General features: G+C 34.3%; 4 protein-coding genes across 6 annotated transcripts; 2 read left to right on the top strand and 2 right to left on the bottom strand.

Moving 5' to 3' along the window:
• The first annotated feature begins 485 nt into the window (after positions 1-485).
• Positions 486-3587, top strand: LOC105956826 (calcium-dependent protein kinase 26). Of its 2 annotated transcripts, XM_088827187.1 has the most exons (7): positions 486-1886; positions 2069-2212; positions 2303-2455; positions 2535-2650; positions 2745-2912; positions 2999-3223; positions 3320-3587. In XM_088827187.1, exons 1-7 carry the CDS (start codon positions 923-925, stop codon positions 3440-3442), a joined length of 1893 nt encoding a protein of 630 aa, XP_088683313.1. In that variant the 5' UTR covers positions 486-922; the 3' UTR covers positions 3443-3587. The 2 variants fall into 2 exon arrangements, with proteins under 2 accessions (XP_088683313.1, XP_088683312.1); XM_088827186.1 differs by having other exon boundaries at positions 623-1886; positions 2069-2455.
• A 3391-nt stretch (positions 3588-6978) lies between these two features.
• On the top strand, positions 6979-9594 carry LOC105956825 (protein WVD2-like 4). Of its 2 annotated transcripts, none has more exons than XM_012980730.2 (8): positions 6979-7193; positions 7458-7987; positions 8078-8118; positions 8212-8295; positions 8396-8480; positions 8580-8651; positions 8742-8849; positions 8927-9594. In XM_012980730.2, exons 2-8 carry the CDS (start codon positions 7484-7486, stop codon positions 9290-9292), a joined length of 1260 nt encoding a protein of 419 aa, XP_012836184.2. In that variant the 5' UTR covers positions 6979-7193; positions 7458-7483; the 3' UTR covers positions 9293-9594. The 2 variants fall into 2 exon arrangements, with proteins under 2 accessions (XP_012836184.2, XP_088682611.1); XM_088826485.1 differs by having other exon boundaries at positions 7179-7299.
• Positions 9595-10746: 1152 nt separating this feature from the next.
• On the bottom strand, positions 10747-14057 carry LOC105956824 (fasciclin-like arabinogalactan protein 17). Its single transcript, XM_012980728.2, has 3 exons — positions 12173-14057; positions 11102-11248; positions 10747-11006 (listed from the first exon to the last, which is right to left on the bottom strand). The coding sequence occupies exons 1-2, from the start codon at positions 13476-13478 to the stop codon at positions 11175-11177; spliced, it is 1380 nt and encodes a 459-aa protein (XP_012836182.2). The 5' UTR covers positions 13479-14057; the 3' UTR covers positions 10747-11006; positions 11102-11174.
• A 2335-nt stretch (positions 14058-16392) lies between these two features.
• LOC105956823 (E3 ubiquitin-protein ligase RHF2A) lies at positions 16393-19280 on the bottom strand. Its single transcript, XM_012980727.2, has 9 exons — positions 19063-19280; positions 18638-18778; positions 18479-18525; positions 17916-17978; positions 17712-17817; positions 17323-17621; positions 17149-17244; positions 16724-17048; positions 16393-16622 (listed from the first exon to the last, which is right to left on the bottom strand). The coding sequence occupies exons 2-8, from the start codon at positions 18767-18769 to the stop codon at positions 16784-16786; spliced, it is 1008 nt and encodes a 335-aa protein (XP_012836181.2). The 5' UTR covers positions 18770-18778; positions 19063-19280; the 3' UTR covers positions 16393-16622; positions 16724-16783.
• Between the last annotated feature and the right edge of the window lie 765 nt (positions 19281-20045).

The raw sequence follows: 20045 nt of genomic DNA, 5'->3' as shown, positions 1-20045 counted from the left end.
TCATTGAAATTCTAAAATCACAAATGATTGAAAAAAAAAAAAAATCATTGCATAAAATAAAATATTACGAAAAAATCATAGAAATCCTATACTAATATATTTTGTTGCATAAACTTCTACATTATCTCGTTTATGTAATAGGAAAAAATCAAATATTATAATTGAATGCAATTAATGACAAACCACTTTGTAATTTGCAGTTTTAGAAGAAAAAAAAAATTTAATGTCATATTAATTGCTTCAATAAGTAATTAATTAAGAGCATATTTAATTGTAGTATTTACTAATTAAACGCGTATTCACTTTAATTGGAAACATTCCAAGCTTCCAACAGAAAAACCTGTCACCTTCTTTCCTCCTTTTCCCTTCTCGTCGTTTATTTCAAGAGAGAGAGAAACAGAGGAAAATCAAAACCCTAATCCAAACCCATATTATTTTTTTTTAATTAAGAATATATATAATATATAATATATTATATATAATTTATAAATGGAGGGACAAAGGGACTTGGTAAACAAGAAGTTAATCCAAACAAGAGAAATAATAATAACCCTTGTTCTTCCCCAATCGCCATTTTCTTTTCTCTCTCAGTTTTCATTCTCTCTGTATTGCTCAACTCTCGTACATTCCCCCGATTGACTTTTTTTTTTTTATTAATTTTCGAGTGATTATTGTTTAATTTTTTGAATTGTTCTTTCTTCCCACATGTATACATGTTTGAACTAGGGTTTAATTAGTGGTTTTTGAATTTCCCTAATTTTGTCAGACACTGTTTGTTTGTGCTCGCTGTTTCAAATTCGCTGACTCTGACTTTTCGATCTCTGCAAATTAGGGTTCATCATGCATATAATGCTCAATTTTGAATTTCTACAGTGAGGATCTTTTTTTAAGGGAATATTCGATATATAGTTTTGATTAACAGATGGGAAACAATTGTGTCAATGGTAGAATTGCCAAAGATGGTTTCTTCCACACGATTTCGCGTTCGTTGTGGTGGTCTAATAAGTCGCAAGAAATGATTTCTTCCACACAGTTTTACAAAGAAAAAACCGGCGAATCAACCCCCTCCAAAGCTCTAGAAGGTTCCGATCATGTCGAAATCAAACCCCCCGAAGTATTGAAGTTCGAGGAAAAAGTCGAAACAAAACCACAACAACAACAACCCGCGAAAACCGAGCCCGTGATCGTCGTCCCCAAGGAAGCCCCAAAACAACCTCAGGAAATCCGAACATGGGAGGACACAATCAAGAATGACGAAAATACCCCCGCTCAAACGGCCGTAGTTACAGTAACCGAAAAACCCAAACCGGCAGCGGAAGCTCCGAAAACCAAGAAAGCTCACAATGTTAAGAGAATGATGAGTGTGGGCCTACAAGTGGATTCTGTTTTGAGAACCAAAACAGGGCATTTGAAAGAGCACTTCAATTTAGGGCACAAACTCGGTCACGGTCAATTCGGTACGACTTTTCTCTGCGTGGAGAGGAAAACGGGAAAAGAGTACGCTTGCAAATCCATTGCAAAGAGGAAGCTGCTGTCACAAGACGATGTGGACGATGTGAGGAGAGAGATTGAGATCATGCACCATTTATCCGGAAATCCTAACATTATTTCGATAAAGGGCGCTTACGAAGATGCTGTGGCGGTGCATGTTGTAATGGAAGTTTGTGCGGGCGGTGAGCTGTTTGATAGGATCGTTAAACGGGGCCATTACTCGGAGAAGAAGGCTGCGGAACTTACTAGAACAATTGTCGGCGTGATTGAAACTTGTCATTCTTTAGGTGTGATGCATAGGGATCTCAAACCGGAGAATTTTTTATTTGTTAATCAAGAGGAGGATTCCCCTATTAAGACCATTGATTTCGGATTGTCCGTTTTTTTCAAGCCAGGTATTTTTTTTTATTTTTCTCGAAAGTTTGTGTTTGTTGTCGTTTCAAGATCGTGTTTTTAAATGCATCAATGATGATTAGTTGTGGCTTTCATTAGTCTACATGCATTTTTAAGTATAGAATAATAACAATGAGTTTTTACGCTTTTTTTTTTTTATATATATATTTTTAAATGTTTGTAGGGGATGTATTCGGTGATGTAGTCGGAAGTCCTTATTACGTTGCACCGGAAGTGCTTTGTAAGCGTTATGGACCGGAGGCAGATGTGTGGAGTGCAGGTGTAATAATTTATATTCTTCTTTCCGGTGTGCCTCCGTTTTGGGGCGGTAAGATAAAAAAGAAATTCTTTTTTTTCTTTGCTTTATTTTTTCGTGCATTTCGAATAAACTCTTATGCTTCGAGTTTTGTGTTGGTAGAGAGTGAGCAAGAAATATTTGAAGAGGTATTGAATGGTGATGTTGACTTCACTTCGGATCCTTGGCCTAAAATATCCGAAAGTGCAAAGGATTTAGTCAAGAAAATGCTTTTACGTGATCCAAGAAAGCGCTTAACTGCTCATCAAGTTCTATGTGAGTTTCAATATTATTCAACTACTATGATAAATGTGGAACAATTTTAATTATCTTACAAAAATTATGTTTCTGCCAGGTCATCCTTGGGTGCAAGTTGATGGAGTAGCTCCAGATAAGCCTCTCGATTCTGCAGTTCTAAGTCGATTGACACAGTTTTCGGCTATGGACAAGCTTAAGAAAATGGCTCTCAGGGTATGTATGCTGTTTAATTTGAATATTATCAATATTTGTTTTTTTTTTTCCTTAAAATTATTACAATCTCGAAATCGGTTATCTGTTTGATTAGGTCATTGCTGAAAGCCTATCGGAAGAAGAAATTGCCGGGCTTAAAGAAATGTTCAAAATGATAGATACAGATAACAGTGGCAATATCACTTTCGAAGAGCTCAAAGCTGGCCTCAAACGATGTGGACATAATCTTAACGAATCTGAGATACATGACTTGATGAAAGCTGTATGTATATATATACACGTATATATGTTTTGTTTCAATTATTCGACACTTATTATTATATAATTTTTTTTAATAATGATATACAGGCAGATGTTGATAATAGTGGTACAATCGACTATGGGGAGTTTATAGCGGCAACATTGCATATGAACAAAATCGAGAAGGAAGATCATTTGTTTAGGGCGTTTTCGTACTTTGACAAGGATGGGAGCGGTTTTATTACACAAGACGAGCTTCAAAAAGCGTGTGAAGAGTTTGGCATAGAGGAACTTCACCTGGAAGAAATGATTCTTGAAGTCGATCAAAACAACGTAAGTATATATATATTATAACGATTAATGTAACAATGTTTTCGTTGTATATTTTTAATAATGCTGATACGGATACTCTACGGTTTTTTATTGCAGGACGGTCGAATAGACTACAACGAGTTTGTGGCGATGATGCAGAAAGGAAATACGGATTTCGGTAGGAAGAGGTTACAGAACAAGTTTAAGATTGGGATTAGGGAGGCTATGCCAGTTTGTTAACAATGTTTATAACTAAACCATATTTTTTCTTACTTTCTTTTTTTGTGGTTATTTTTTTTATCAGCATCAATATTTGGAATTCCAATTTTTTTTTTTTCTTAAATGATGAAATTTCTGCATGGTGTGGATTTTTTGTCTGGATATATATTTGGTGTGTGTGTGTGTATATATTTTATACATATTCTGCTTATGTTGTATGCAAGAAAATTAGTTATATGAACTCACTTTTGCACCGGGGCAAATTACGGCCAAACAAGAGGATGTTTTTCGTAATTGACATTACTTTGGGGGTGGCCGTGATTTGCCCTTTTTATTTTTTATTTTTTTTAGCCTAGGATACTAGTAACTGCAATTAGACAACAAAATGCAGCAAATAAGGATGTAATAATAGTATAACATTGCATGTTCTAGTCCCCTAATTATTAATATTGAAGATATTAGAATTTAGGTTATGGACAAACATTTCAAATTAATCAAAATCTGTATATTTGATCAAAATAGAATTGAAACAGGGGTGATAATGATTCTAAAACGGGTAAGTATGGCTGTTTTGCCAGCCTTGAAAACAACATATCAACCTCCAAACACAATTATAAATAATTTTATTAAAAGAAAATGTAATTTAATACAACTCATGATCAACGGTTGGTGATAACACGTTCCGGAGTGGACCAATCACGTTGCTCCTTTTTGCCACGTAGGACTCAAGGTACAAAACCAGAGAATCTGTTTGTAGGCTGTAGCCCCCCACGTTCTGCCGTCTCTGAGTTTTATTTTATGCAATCAATCATTGTCTGCAGGTCTTTTGACCGTTTTGCCCTCGATCAATTCTTGGCTGAAAGGCCGATTTGACATTTTTGGCCTTTTGGGTCAAGAGACTATTTTTTATTTTTTATTTTTAATTTTTGTTAGCGAATTCTTATTTTTTTAAAATTTTGTAGAAAATCTAACATTATTAGGGGTGTAAATTGGAATGGAATTTCCGAATTCCGCCAATTCCGATCCGAAAATATCCGAATTTGGAACCGTATTTTTCATTCCGATTTCCGAAGTTCCGATATCCGATTTTTCCGAATTTAATTGGAACGGAATTGGAATGGTACTTAAAATTTTCGGAAATTCCGATTTCCGATCCGATTTTAGTTCCGAATATTTCTATGGGTTTTCAAAACATATAATGTAATTTTATGATATATTCCATAATATAACTTATGTTATATTTTATACGGAAAATATAAATAACGAAGGATCAAGTAAATTAAAACATTATATTAAAAACTTAATTGCTATCATAAACTTTGTGTTGCATTTTTACTTATAAGAAAATCTATGTTTCAAATTTTCAATTTGTTGTTCCTTCATGTATTTTTATTTATAGCGTTTTGTCGAATTCTTTTTTGGATTTTTTGCATTTTCTTGCAAAATTTCAAAAAAGATAGAAAAATATTGTGAAAATTAATGTAATTTCCGAATTTTGGAACAATAAATTTATAAATTAATGTAATTTCCGAAATTTTCGAAATTCCGCCGATTCCGAGGCATTCCGAAATCGGAATGAATTTTTGCATTCCGATTTTTTTGGAACGGAAATTGGAACCCATTTTTTACTTCCGAAAAAAATTGGAAATTTTCCGAAAAAACTATTTCCGATCCATTCCGTCCGATTTCCACCCCTAAACATTATACAATTAGATTTCGAACATATAAATGGACTAATTATTTAATTTAATTTTGTTAGTTTCCTTTTTTTAGGAATAAAAATGGAGTGACCGTGACAGTACAAGTGATTAATTGTTAATACAACAAGAAACCAATACAATTAATTCGACATGATCGATCACAATACAACTCGATTTCATCTCCTATGGTTCTAATAAGGCGACTGATATTTCATGGTTGGCATGAAAATACGAGTCGGGTTTATGTTAGGCACCTATTTGAACTCTCGAAGACAAACAAAAAAGATTAATTATAAATATAGTATATCCATCATCGTAGTCAAACAAGTGTGTCGCTCGGATAATGCAAAGGTGCATTAGTGCGATGGTACGATCAAAGGAGAGAGAGTGGATCAAAGTGGTGAGAATCAACGATCAGCATTGAAGTTTTGAACTGTTCTTGAAGTTTGATCGATCACTTGGGCCATTTGTGCTGTTAAACTCGGAGTGTTGGTTCTCCTCAGAGGAGAGTTGGATTTCACTAATTCATTTGGGCCAAAAATTGAAAAAAATACTTTATTAAATCCATGTTTAGTTTGGCAATTAGTAGATAAAAAATAATATCATATCCTGAGCACATGTGCATTGTCAGTATTTATTTCATACGATTGTGATTCCAGACAAAGATTAAGACATGAAAAAGGTTAATAACATCAATATTTCTCTATTTAAAAATAAAAATAAATAATGGAAAATTTATACGAAATGCAATTTTTAAGGATGTATTTTCATTCTGATGAAGTCAATTGTATTTTCCATGATTAATTATTGCCTTCGTATTTAATTTGATTAAAATTAAGACATATGGTCGTGGTACCATGTTTGAGTTCACAAGCTTTTTTACATACACAATACATATATATATATATATATATATATATATATATATATATATATATATATATATATATATATATATATATATATAACTTCTTCCTTACTTTGTATATTATATGTTCAGAGTTCACAAAAGCATCATTTTCAAGTAATTTATATAAGAGACACAAAGAACATGTCCATGGTGAAGACTTTTAGAGAAAATGATATGATTTTTAATAAATTGTTTCTTGTAGGGATGAGAGAGAGAGAGAGAGAGAGAGAGAGAGAGAGAGAGAGAGAGAGAGAGAGAGAGAGAGAGAGAGAGAGAGAGAGTTTAAGCAACTCAAATTACTTTGACCTACATATATTTTAATTAATCTCTTGGTACACGTATATACTCAACAATATATGTAAGTATTTGTACGTGCTTACATTAAACAGGAGGTATTTTTAAAATAAACTAAGGAAAATGATACTATGACACTTGACCATGTCCACGAGCATCAAGCAACGGAATATTCAATTTAAATTGATTTAAATTTAGCAAGACTAGGAATTTATTTCAGTTCTGAATTGTTATTTATTTTTCACATTTGTTGAAACTTGAAAGTAAAAAACAATGCCTACGTGCTTCACATGTATATATATCAACTTCAAATTGGGAGATATACATACACACATATATATATATACATACACACACACACATATAAGAAAGAAAAAATACACCCCCTGAAATTAGGGAAGGCTGGGCCAAGAAGATTCCCAAATATTTTTATTTTCTTTAGTATGTAATTGTTTGTACGGGTAATAATAATATACCAAAAAAATTTGCTATCTGCCTGGTTTATTAAAAAAATTGTTTTTCTGTCCTTTCTTTTTTTTCATTGAAAGTTGGATTAGGCTGTGAAGGTGGTTGTTAGGAAGAAGTTAAGCGGGTGGCATTTTAGTCTTTTTCTGAATTTCCCCCATTAAATCTATCCGTTTTTTTTCTTTTTTACATTTTTAAATTTCCATCAAAGCAGCAGAAGCTTCTCTCTCTCTCTCTCTCTCTCTCTCTCTCTCTCTCTCTCTCTCACACACACACTCTCTCTCTCACACACACAGACAGGGATAATTGTCGAACAGAGACATCATTCAAATTCCACGCATAAATTGCTTCTCTGCTTCAACAAAACCTTAGCTTACATCAATCCGCAAAAACCTCAAACAAGGTAATAATCAATTCTTATACATTTAATTTAATTTTCATCTTGCTTCTTCTTTAATTTCTGCAGCTCAAAAATCTCCACTGATCACTCATCTCTGTCACGCTCCATTGTAATACCTAAATTCTTCGAAACTAATCAATTCTTCACTGTTCGTGATTTTTCTTTCAATTTATCAATTTCCATCTTATTTCTCAGATTTAATTATATTACCACTAATTAATTGGCAGTGTTTTATGTTTCAATTTATGTTTTCCCCTATTTGTTTAGGTAATTGATTGATCTCTCTGTAATAAATGGAGACTGAAAATGTTGAAGATGAAAAAAAGGTAATTGTTGAGAAATCAGATGTAAATCATCAAATCTGTAAACAAGAGATAACAGACAAAGAGGGCCCTAATTCATCACCGCCAGAAATAATCTTGTCCCAAACAGTACCAAACAGTAGTATTAATAATACTACATCATCAAATCCTGCTAATAAAGATCCAAAAAACATTAAATTGGCCAAGTCGAAAACATCTGTTGTTTTCGGCCGGAGTACTAGATCGACCTTGACGCAGAGCCTCTCGTTTCCGTCCAAAGGCCGCGGCCATTCGGATGTAATGAAAAGAAGCATTGAGGTTTATCCTAGTAAAGCTGATATCAGACAGTCTCGGATAAATAGTTCGAAAGTCGAGTCACAAATCTCGAATAACGTTTGTTCTAGTCCGAGGTCAATCAATCCTGCTCCGTTTCCTGGATTGAAGAAGTCGAAGAGTGTGATAAGTAATACTTCTCGAAAGTCGGCATTATCTATGGTGAAAATAATTTCTTCCTTTTTATTTCAATTTGTATATTTTTTTCTTGAATTGTTGATTTATTTTTATTTTCTGCCCTTTGTAATTCAGACAGGGAAAGATGTGTCTGCTAATGCAACTGCACTCGATGAGTATGTATTTATGTACCATCATTTTTATGGTTTTGTTGTCAATTACTTATCGGTTAGGATTTTATTTTATTACATCGTTAATTACAAGTGCAGATTGGTGGTTGATGGAACTTCCGAGCATAGCCACAATAATGCATCGGTTTCGAAGGAGGACGATGTTCATTCAGCCACTTCATCGTATTATTTCTTTTTATTAGACTCCAGTCATTTAATTTCATTTTTTCTGTTGAAATTTGAAAAGAAAAAAAAAATGAATTATACTACTTTAAATAAACAGAAATCTCACTGCTCGGGGACAGCAGAGGATTAGCGTTTCTGCATTCTCATTCAGGTCGGAAAAACGGGCTGAAAAACGAAAGGAGGTAGAATCTTTTTATGGCATCGTCATCGTATTTTTTTTGTTAATAATTGTCTGAGTGAAATAATGCAATGACAAATGGTCTATCTTCGACGATGATCAGTTCTTTTCGAAGATAGAAGAGAAGGTACAAGCCAAGGAAGAGGAAAAGAATAACATGAAAGCTAAATCAAAGGTGCTTAATGAATACTCACACACTAGTTGACTAGTTGACTAATTTGTTGAATTAATACTCAAAAAACGAAAGATGCTTTGTTGAACGCAGGAAAGTCGAGATGCGGAAATAAAGCAACTTAGGAAGAGCTTGACATTTAAAGCTGCACCCATGCCGAGCTTCTACAAAGAACCTCTTCCAAAACCTGAACTCAAGAAGGTAATTATCTTACTAGTAAATCCTAATTTATTCCACAATTTATTTATTTATTATTATGATTTTTTGAATGAATGTAGATACCGACTACTCGACCGATATCTCCGAAGCTTGGAAGGCAAAAAGACAGTGCATTATCCGCATCTGGAAACTCAGTGGAAAATGGTGTTAGTTCTCCGAGAATAAATAAAAACAGTAGTTGCAATTCGCCAAAGGTATCAAATGGCGGCTCTGCTATAAAAAGGTCCGGAAAAAGCTCGTTATCAAAGCCAAAAAATCAAGAACCTACCACCATAGCTAGGAAAGTAAAGCAAGTTCCAGCAGAGGGACGGCAAGACAAAGAAATCCATGATCAGATTCTAGAAGGTTCTGGAAAGAACTCTTCTTGCTGTAATGGAATATCAAATCTTAATTCAGAGGAACTACTTGCACAAGTCAGTGTTTGAAATCGAAGCTGGTTCAAGAACACTAATCGCGCTTCTCCTCGATCCTGGAAATTTTCAACTGTCAAACTACTATACAGTTTGTTGTGAATAGTTTTGTTGTATGTTAAATTCTGAGTTTTTTTTCATATATATATGTATGTTGTCTCTACAGCTATAGTACGTGTGCATTACATTGTGTATCGAAATTCATTCAAGTGTTTTATTCAAATTTTCACGTGGACTCGGGTTTACGGCCTAATTTGAGGTCGGATTCGGCCCGGATTGGATCGACATAATGAGTTCTTGAAACCAAGATTGTTTAACTTTTTTTTTTGCTATTGATTATATAGGATTTATGACTAACTAAAAATTGGACTATTATATCTAATATATATTATGTAATGATATATATATTTTTTTTCTTTAATGAATAGTAATAAAAATATAATGTATTGATTAGATTCCAAGTAGGGTAGCACATGCAAGAATTCTGAGTTGGAAGCTGTCTTGTTAGTGAAGGTTGGAGTAAATTGCAGTAGCCGATCAAAGAATAAAGTCAATGGAATAAATATTTAGCATGTCCGAACATGATTTTATTAATTAAATTTGCTTAAATTAAATTTTGTATTAACTAAAGTGGTTGTAATTAGAAGAATTAATTTCAGGGATGCAACCAATAATTGAGAAGATCCTCATTTGATATATTTGAGAGAAGGGCATCTTCTTCGTTTACCCACTGAGGCTGTCTTTTTCGAGTATTAAATATTAATAATAATTATTAATATAATTCACCTAACAACCAAATTGATTCTTGGAAGACTCGATTGTACTATGTAGTAAATTAATTTCATAATTATGTTCATGCTTCGGTCGTGTGACTTCTAACACGTTCGACTAGAGCATGGGTTTTAGATCTATTATAATACAATTAAAAAATATGGGATCTTGTGATGTAGAGTGCATATTTAACTGAATTGAGTCGAGTCGAAATAGTCGAGCTATATATGAATAGAAATCGAGTATCTAGAATTCTTTTTTATATATATTCGATTATTTCTTACTAATTGAATCAAACTCTATATTCATTGAATAAATATACTACAACATCAATGAAAATTGATCAATTATTAATTTTAAAAAAAAAAGTACCATATTATTTAAGTTTTATTTATAAAATATATATATTATTATATTCTTTAATTAAACAGTGGTCCATTAATTAATAGCCGTCCACACATTACACGATTAGTTAAAGTGTAAAATAAAGTGGTTAAACGAAAAGGAAAGGAAGGTTCATTAATCATTTCTATTCAGACAAAGGTGATTATTAAAAGAAATAGAAAAAGTGGAAAATAGGATCACAAGAATTGTATTGGATGCTGAAAAGTAATAATAATTATAAATAAAAAGAAATAAAAAAAAAAAAAAAAAAAATGATGCCACCCGTGAATGTGGTGGTGGTGATGAACAAATAATAAGAAAATAATACGTTCTTCAAAAAAGAAGTGTATATTTGTGCATACATCTGAAACTGTCGGTGGTACAAACTTAAATACAAATTAAAAAATTGCTATGTAATTTACAGTATTTAATATTTATACCCAAAAAAAAAAACAAAAGAACAGAAGGGAAGAGCTTTTCTCTCTCTGCCTCTCTCTCTCCTGTGGGGTTCTGAGCAGCAACAGCTTCAACACAATACAAACAAGATACCTCCACTACATCCATCCTAAAACAACTGCAAATTATTCAACAAACAAAACAAATGTTATTACAATTAATAAATTATACTTGTAATAATAATATGTACGTGTCTCATGAATTTAGACTTACCCTTTTTGCATCATTTTTGTTTTTCCTTCCCTTTATTTTTTTTTTATAAAAATAAATTCCAGAGTATGAAGATCTAATGACATGTAGAGAAGTGAGAATCCTGTCCAACAGCCCCAAGAACCGAGCATGCTACTTCCAATAACTTCCCTGCATAATTATAAGAAATAAATTTTAGATTAATTCTCTAATTAAATAATATTGAAATTGAAATTGAAATTGAAGGCAAAGGGGGGCCATAGAATAAGACAGCTGATCAATTAGAAAAAGGAAGTGTGCATATAATTATTTATGGGGTCAAAAACTCCAACATATACAGGCTGGTCTCAACAATTGAAGCTTTACAATCAAGAATTATTGTGTAACCACAGCTGGATTCTATATATATGTATATATATATATAAACACACTTGCACCGACACAAAAATCCAATACCTAATTTCATTTACTAAGACTTATTTTTGTCTTAGTCCACTAATAACTTTTGCTTATTAATGAAACACAAGCAAAGGGTTTGGTAATGAGAAAGGATCGAAAGCGATGTTCGATTACAACGACAGCCGTCCTAATTACTAAACCCTCCACGTTAAAAATATAACTGCATTATTTAGCATGCTAATCTCCTAATTAATTAGACAAGTGTTTAAGTAGTACTAATACATAATGGATCAATTATGCAAGTTAGCTTTAATTAAGATATTGAGTTATGAGTATAATCTTTTCAACAAAAAGATGGAAACAGCCAAAAAGGTGGGAGAGCTATGATTCTTTGGACTCATAACAATTAACCTCTTCAGCAAACTCACCGGTACAGCTGTATAAGACAAATTATAATCACCGGAAACTACCTCAATCAATTAATTCCCCCACCGGCCACCGGAATCGATGATTCCGGACCTCCGGTCAAAACTTTTACCCTATATGAAAATTTTCCGGCTACCATTTGCACAAATCAATTGACAAGAGAAACATATACCAATTGAACATTTATAATATGCAATAACTAATTAATAATCAACACGAACGGAAAATTAATGCTTAAGGATTAAAGAATTGGACCGGAAAACAGCATACCTCTTCTAGGTTTAGAAACAATCTTGGCAGCAGGGGCAGCTTTAGGAGCCTTGCTTTCCTCCGGCGGCAAGAGAACCCCGTCAATTCCCTGAACGGAAATTCTCCCGTCGGTGTAGATATCCGGGTCGAATAGATATGCGGACCCTTCACCATGGCCGAATTTGACCGAGCCGTCAGCTTCCTCCGCCACCACCTGATGCGGCAATCTCAAAGTGTCGTATTTCACCTTCCCAAACCTCCTCACGGAATTGTACATACTCTCCTCCGTTTGGTACTCGGGAATGATATGGTAGTACATGATTTGCTCCGGCGCTCCGGGCTCGCTCAGCTGGTCCGTTGTTAGCTTCGCCATGGCCTCGTCGTTTGGTGCCAGAACTGTCAGCACATACCCTTCGGAAACCAGCCTTCCCATCTCGGTGGCGAGTGAGGTCAGATTCACCAGTATATCCGCCATTTCGTTGTACCCGCCGTAATGCAGGAGGGTTTGGATGAAGTCCTTCACCTGACTTTCGCCGTCGAAGTGGTGGTGGGGCCCACCTGGTCCGGGAGCAGGGGCGGGGGCAAGGGATGGACCGGGAGCCAGGGCGTTGTAGATGGGGAGAACCGGTGGGGCGCCGGCGGCGACAGGCGGTGCGGGTTTCTTCAACCTGTTTGTTCTGGGATCAACTTCCGGCGCGCCCTCCGGTATAACGGCGGAGGTGGCCCTCAAGCTCCGCCTGGCGTTGAATTCCTGCTGAACGGATTTCGGTACCAACAGCCTCTCAATGCCGTGGATGATTCCGTCGGGGCGGATGATATCGTCCGGCTTAATAACCCTAGCCATGCCCACAATTCTCTCTCCATTTTTCTCGTGAAGCCGAATCTTCTCGTCACCGGCGTCGCGGCAAAGGCTGGCGTGGTGGACTTGCTTCTTCTGCACACCGGCGGGCCAGTGTTTGGACTCAATGCGACTGGGTATCATGTGGAAGAGAATCAGATTCTGAAGCGATTTCAGATTCCCAGGCTCGAGCAAGAAGCGCTTGAATTCAGGGTCTAAATCCCTTTCTAGGGCTTCATTTCTGGGGGCAAATATGGAAATATTGTGCTTCGACACAGCTTCTTCGAGAGTCTGCAATAACAGGGCTTTCTCCACCAGTTCCGATAGCTCGGTATAGTGGGAATCGAGAAGAGCTACCAGAACTGAATTAGAGTTGATCTGAGAACTCGAATTTGAGGCGGCGGCCTTCGCCGTGGCTGGATTCTCCGGCAATGCCGAAGCTGCGACGGCCAGAAAAGTGAAGAAAACGCCATAGATCTGAGAAACCATGACGCCTGTTTTGGTGTTATTTGGGTTTCTCACTCTAGAAAAAAAAATCGGTGTTCCTTTCTCTCTCTTAAAAGAAGAATAGCGTGGGAAATAAAAAAGGGGGAAGGAATTAAAAGAAAAGAGGGGTGACGGGGGAGGGAAGTGAGATGTTGACACGGGGTTTGCGGGCCCCACCTGAACATGGCTAAAAGCGGAATTACAGAGTTCTCTTAGGGGTAAAGATGGAAATGTGTAGACAGGCTGGAAGAGGGACCACACGTATAGTGTTGCTGCAGGTGAAAGAGTTGGCGGTAGCTAGCTTACCCGGCTCAGCTAAACCGCTAAGGAGTGTACTTGACGCTGCCGACAATCCTTTTCCTTTTCTTTTCTGTGAATTTACTATTTTGCCCTTCCCTCTTTTGCCCTTGCAAAAAAATTATATATTCAGTTAGCTCTTCCCTTTTTCTTGGTTTTTTATTTTATTTTTTATATCGTCTTATAAATGTGTAGAAGAGGACTTTTCACTATTGACCAAAAAAAAATTAAAATAGCAAAGTGGTCTTTATTATTTATTTTGTTATTTATATATAAGGTCGTTCTATTGACCAAATTAAATAACAATGTATTAAAATAAATGTAAAGATGCAAATTAGATAAATCATGCAAAGAGTGTGACTTAAAAAATAGTAGAAAAAACAGCTAATTTTACGAATTAGCAATATCATGCAAAAGAGTCAACTTTTGACAGTAACCTAAAAGTGCCCTAATTAACAAGGGAGTGATGCAGGTGTGACGAATTGAATAAGGACAAATTGCCAAGCTACCAAACACCTGCCACATTAGATTATAGCTCCTCGGTCACTATATCGGCTAAGCTAAGCCGGTAAGCTGATTAAACGAATCGGCTCATGAAAGGGAAGCCGAGTCCAGCGTATGACCTCAGCAGACCCGGCAGCGGAGCTGTCACTTGTCTAACAATAAATAGTTATCACCGTTATTTCTACGCTAAGTTTTACTGATGTAAAAAAGAAAGCCCAAACACATCTATCAAAAGAAAATTCAAAAAAAAAAAAAAAAAGCCCAACATATATTTATTGATTGTTATTTTTTAATTTAACATTTTGTTAGTAACCCTAATCATTTTTTATTTAAATATAATTAAGTATTTATGCATTAATATATCAAGGTCAATAAATTATTATATATTTTTTATATATATATATTGTAAAAAAATATTTATTTTTCTTTTTAAAAAAATGGAAGTTTGTGTGTAGATGGTTGGTGTCACAATTAAACCTTAATAGGGACAGTTCTCCAAATGGAGGATCTTTTGTCATATTTTACAATTTTTTCATATTGTTTTATTTATTAGTCGTCACGACTTGTTCGTATCTAATTAATAATAAAAACTAATTTTGGCTTGTTGAATGGTCCATGCAAATGCAATGTACTAATTATAATTAAAGCGACCTTAATTTAATTTTTATTTCTGAGAATTGATTGGTGGTTCCAATAGTTAATAAGTGGGTGTTAAGTCATTAATCTAGATAATGATAATCATCATCAAATAATGTCATGAATTTATATATTTTTTCTAATCATCGAATAATGCATAAAAGGTCGATTTTTAAAGCGGGTGTAGCTTTTTTCTTGTATATACTATAGCAATTTGTTACGTACGAACCAATTCTCGTTAGGACAGATGATACCTAGCATCTACTATTAGAGCAGAGGTTCAGGATTTGCAATATGTTATTCCCCTACTTATTATTTACCAATACTTATTGGTTATAATTAACATCGATTGAGCGTAGAATAAATTATATATCGATTTCTTGAAATTTGTTCCATGAAAGGATTTTGATTTTTTACATTATCATTCAAGAGTGGGAACTAAAAAGTGGGAAATTATTGATCAAACAAAAGCACTCCTAGACCTTATTATAATAATTATTATTTGAGAAAATCCTAGACCTTATGAATATAAACGCATTAAATTAGTGTTTTAAATTTGCATGAACATAATTTCAAGAAAGTAGAGCAATTTTGACTGTCGGTGCCAAAAATTAGTACAAATAATCCTCATTCAATATCATGGCCCATCAAAATTATTCCCCATCCCATCGCCTTTATTAATCCAATTATTCAACTAAGTGATAGATTTCAATTACCCAAAATTCATCCCTTCAAATAGAAAATCAGCAAATTTTAAAGTTATCATTTCCCAATAAAGTTTGTTGCTAAAGAAGAAATCCATCGAATTCTTGATTAACTTTTTTTTCCAATCGTAAGAACCCGCATCTAACAATATAGGTGAACTACTTACACTCTTATATAATAATATGCAAATTATACAAGAGACGCAAACTACAGTAGGCTAACTACATTTGCATATTAAGATTTGTCTTTTGCATAGTCATTTCACAACAAGTATAATTTAATTATTTTTAGTATTTACACGGTTATAATTATTTTGTATTTTTCATGAGCGCAGAATAAAACCGTATAAAAAACAAATCAAGAAAATAAACAAATAATTATTTTGTCTCATATGTTAAGAGTTAAGACACCCGCGAAATTTAAATTTTAATCGATATTTTTATTTTAGTGAGATGACGATTTCGTTTGTTGGTCAACTCAATTATATTGTGTTGCATCGTGTATTTATTTAATATATTATTAGTCATCCATCCACATAAATAAAAACACATACACCAATTTAATTATTTCTAAGTAATGAACACCATTATATACAATATAAAAGAAAAACTATAGATGTTATACCAACCGCACATCCCACCTAACCAAAATTAACTAATTTTCTTTCCAAATAAAAATAAAAAATCTGAATAGTATTTAATAGATTTTTAGTTTCAAAAAACCCCCCAAAAAAAATCAGTTTTCATGCATTTTTTTTATAAATATAAAAAAAGCATTATAATCCATGTCAACTTCTACCATCTGACGTGTCAGTGCAGTAACCGTTAAAATCCATGTTGGCGTTTACAAGCTAATATAATAAATATATAATATATTTTAAATTGTTCTTCCAGTAAAAGTTCATTTATTGGGATAAAAGAACAAATTAAAGCTCTGTCAATAGGTGAAGCAGCGTGTAACATTCTCATCCTCAGCATGTCATATTTGCAGAAGATAAACATCTACCTGAAAAATTCAAACTCCCAATCTCAATTATATAATATTTTATACTTTTGATATGTAAATAAATAAAGTTTATATATTAAAGAACAACTCATGTAACTCACCTTCAAATATGAAATGCTGAAGAAGGATGCCCGTTTCTTAAATATATTTCATTAAAAAGGTTAACTCGGAATCGAACTTGCCGACAAAGAAGCAGAATCATTCGGAGTGTGCTGATTGCTGTTGCTTCGTTCAGTCACTGAAGCATCTCTATTGTTATTGTTATTGTTATCTCTAGTTTCGAGGCGTTCCATCATACGAGAGACGGTGGCGATTCCGGCATTTACCTCTCTTCTGACTTCTGAACCGATATCCGCCATGGAGGAGTTTCGAGAAAACAGCTTCTCCTTCAATTCTTTTGTGCTCTTCGAGATCGACTCTTTGTATCTTAGAAAAAAAAATTAAACCCAACAAATATTCATCTCAGAATTCAAACGGCGCCAATTGAATTAGGAAAAAAATATAAGCATGAAAACAAAACTCGTACTTCATCGACATAGAATTGATTCGCGATTTCCATGACTGAAACTCGGAAGGCCCTGCTCTGTCTTGATTTGGCAAGGAAGACTGGTTCACATAGTTTCTGAAAATCGAACAAAAGTCATTGTTATATATATACCATTTTAGAGGACTGTATAACAGGCTTGAGAACTACAACTACCTGGATGAAGAAGCTGAAATTTGATTGTTCTGGAAAGACGGTGCCACATGTTGAGTGGCTTCATCGTTCAAAGACGAAAGCTGAAATCTTGGATTATTTTCAGATGCTGCAGCTGGTTCGATTTCTTCCCTGCCGCCAGTTGAAGATCCGTAAGGATGGCGGCGTGGATGAGCAGAGGAACGAGTTCTTGAGCCTTCCCTACGAGCAATGCCGCCACGAGTCCGCCCCATTGCAGCGGCAGCAGCCAGGTGTTGGATAATCCGGTCCTCAAGTTCAGCATCATTCACTCCCACAGGTAACTGCATTGAGGAGAGGGAATCATTAAACACCACCAGAGAATAAAACGGAACTGAAAAAAGTTGACTAGATGAAAAAGATTGGTAACATACGTGCTGCAATTCGAAATCTCCGAGGGTGGGGTGGCGGAATATCGTAGAGTTCCTTGGAGTGAACCGGAAATTTCTCTCCCGTTCTACTGCCTCAAGCAATTCTTGACTGCAATAATCACGAAAAGAATAAAGTATGTGACCATGGATAAAAGAAAGTAAGAAACAGAGTAATCGAACAAGGAGAGATAAACATCGAAGACAAACCTTGTAGGGTCTTTCAGACTGATATCTCGCAAGCACATCGGACAACTGGAGCTTCTTTGGCACCTGTCTCGTGCATTGTACTATAAGTTTCTGTTCGACCCCCGTTTTATTTTTTGCTCAAAAGAATATAGCGTATAATTGAAATAGTTTTTTCTAACTCTTGGAATCACCAGTAACTACACTAACTCGTAGAAGATAACATGATCCAACTTTAAAGAATTTCTAACTTGCAATTAACAGCAAGAACTTTACATACATTTTTGAATAATTTCAGGTAATATGAAATTAAATGAATATGAATTTCGAGCAACAACAGTTCAATGAATATGAATTCGAGCAACGCCAGGTTGAGATTAATTAAGACCGTTTGAATTTAACGACCGAAAGTATCCAGTATATATTTTACCTAAATACAAAGAAAATACAAAATCAAAAATATTCTCTCTTTCATTTCTGTAAAACGAAACCAACAATAAAACTATAATTGGGTAAACAAAAAATGAGTACACAAAATAGGACATCAGCAAAACCCGATTATTTAATTAAAATGCAGAGACACGTACCATTCGAGAATGCATTGAAGGTGGTACTCATGCTTGCAGCTTGTGACCTACATTAGGTTATTCAAAAGATTTTACTAATATGAAAAAAAGTGTTTTTTTTTCCGCAGAACACCGATAAATTTGATAAATGAAAAAGAGTAAATTGAAACGAAAAATCACCGTGGAAGGATCGCTATCGCAAAAACCCTCAAGGCATATGCTACAAGAATCTTCACAGGCATCCTGAATTCCCCCTTCTACAAATGCCGCAGCTGATGCCATATGACTCTCTGCCTTCTTCCCCTCATCCATTTCTGGAACCTTCAAAAAAATATCCAGCACAAGCAGTTTTTAAATCAATCATAAATCAGGGACAATGAAATTGAAGCTGGGGTTATTTGATATGGATGATTGCGTGATAAAAAATCATATACAATTAGAAAAAAATCACAAAAAAAAAAAAACCTAAATCATGAAATCAACCATGTTTATCAACAAGCACCAAAATTAATTGAACAATCGAACAGTTAACGCTGTCGATTTAGATCGGGACAAAAAAACATGATGATTTTGATAGGCGTAAATTGTGCGAATGAAACGATTACCTCCCGGGACAAAAAGAAGAGAAATTCCCAGAAATGATAAAACGGGTCAGGAATCGGAGAACGATCCCATCAAATTCCACAAAACAGAGAGGCGAATTTCTCCCGGGTCAAATTCACGGACACCTTGCGGCAGTTTTTAGAGAGAGAAAGATATAGAGAGAGAGAGAATGGCGAGGCGTATAAAAAGAGGAAATGGATATGAGGTCAGGTTTATGCCTATTTATTACTATTTTATATTTTAATATTTATAATATTATTAATTAATACTCCCTCCTTCCCATTTTAATTGTCGTTTTAGGCTAATTCACACATATTAAGAAAACTAATAAATGTGCATAGATTCTAGAAAAATCATAATAAAATGACTAAAAAACCACTTTAATAAATGTTTTTCCATTAATTTTATTAATAGTATTAAGGGCATAATTGAGAAAAAACAATAAATACTTCATTGGAATCCTAAAGTGACAATTATTTTGAAACAAAAAAAATTCTCTAGAAAGACAAATAAAATGGGAAGGAGGGAGTAATAATATTCAATCTTAGTGGTTGTTTGGTTTAGGTGAGTGCAAATCCAATACTTATATGTTTTGATTATTACTCGGTAATTCTTCTTACAATACAATAATTGGGAGTTGGATTTGATGACATGTGAAACGTGCCACTTGACAAGTCTTTAGACATTTGGTTACCTACACGATGTCCAAATCTTTGTTTAATTAATTTTTTTTTTTTTTATGTTGATGAGTTCATTATGAGCAATATATAGTATAATTTTTTATTTTTTTATTTTATTTAATGGTTCGGTTATTTAATACTCCCTCCGTCCCAATTTAAGTGACGTTTTGAGTTGTTGCACACGTATTAAGAAAATCAATAAATGTGTATAGATTATAGTGAAAAGTATAGGAAAATACTAATATATCCTTGACATTAATTATTTTACAACTAACTAATTAGGAGTGATAAAGGGTAAAATTGAA

This window comes from Erythranthe guttata, chromosome 12 (genome assembly GCF_056151865.1).
Source record: "Erythranthe guttata isolate IM_541 chromosome 12, IM_541, whole genome shotgun sequence".
NCBI classification, from domain to species: domain Eukaryota; kingdom Viridiplantae; phylum Streptophyta; class Magnoliopsida; order Lamiales; family Phrymaceae; genus Erythranthe; species Erythranthe guttata.
This window is presented reverse-complemented; position numbering and strand designations above follow the sequence as displayed.

What these genes read in the sequence shown, in the direction of transcription:
- LOC105956826 (XM_088827186.1), top strand. Translation starts at nt 923, where the DNA reads ATGGGAAACAATTGTGTCAATGGTAGAATTGCCAAAGATGGTTTCTTC. An exon ending in GTCCGTTTTTTTCAAGCCAG is followed by an intron (nt 1,887 to 2,068) that starts GTATTTTTTTTT and finishes AAATGTTTGTAG; the next exon opens with GGGATGTATTCGGTGATGTA. An exon ending in TTAAGAAAATGGCTCTCAGG is followed by an intron (nt 2,651 to 2,744) that starts GTATGTATGCTG and finishes CTGTTTGATTAG; the next exon opens with GTCATTGCTGAAAGCCTATC.
- LOC105956825 (XM_012980730.2), top strand. Translation starts at nt 7,484, where the DNA reads ATGGAGACTGAAAATGTTGAAGATGAAAAAAAGGTAATTGTTGAGAAA. An exon ending in AATGCAACTGCACTCGATGA is followed by an intron (nt 8,119 to 8,211) that starts GTATGTATTTAT and finishes TTACAAGTGCAG; the next exon opens with ATTGGTGGTTGATGGAACTT. An exon ending in CAAAACCTGAACTCAAGAAG is followed by an intron (nt 8,850 to 8,926) that starts GTAATTATCTTA and finishes GAATGAATGTAG; the next exon opens with ATACCGACTACTCGACCGAT.
- LOC105956824 (XM_012980728.2), bottom strand. Translation starts at nt 13,478, where the DNA reads ATGGTTTCTCAGATCTATGGCGTTTTCTTCACTTTTCTGGCCGTCGCA. An exon ending in TGTTTCTAAACCTAGAAGAG is followed by an intron (nt 11,249 to 12,172) that starts GTATGCTGTTTT and finishes ATAATTATGCAG; the next exon opens with GGAAGTTATTGGAAGTAGCA.
- LOC105956823 (XM_012980727.2), bottom strand. Translation starts at nt 18,769, where the DNA reads ATGGATGAGGGGAAGAAGGCAGAGAGTCATATGGCATCAGCTGCGGCA. An exon ending in GAGATTTCGAATTGCAGCAC is followed by an intron (nt 17,622 to 17,711) that starts GTATGTTACCAA and finishes TCCTCAATGCAG; the next exon opens with TTACCTGTGGGAGTGAATGA. An exon ending in ATTTCAGCTTCTTCATCCAG is followed by an intron (nt 17,245 to 17,322) that starts GTAGTTGTAGTT and finishes TTCGATTTTCAG; the next exon opens with AAACTATGTGAACCAGTCTT.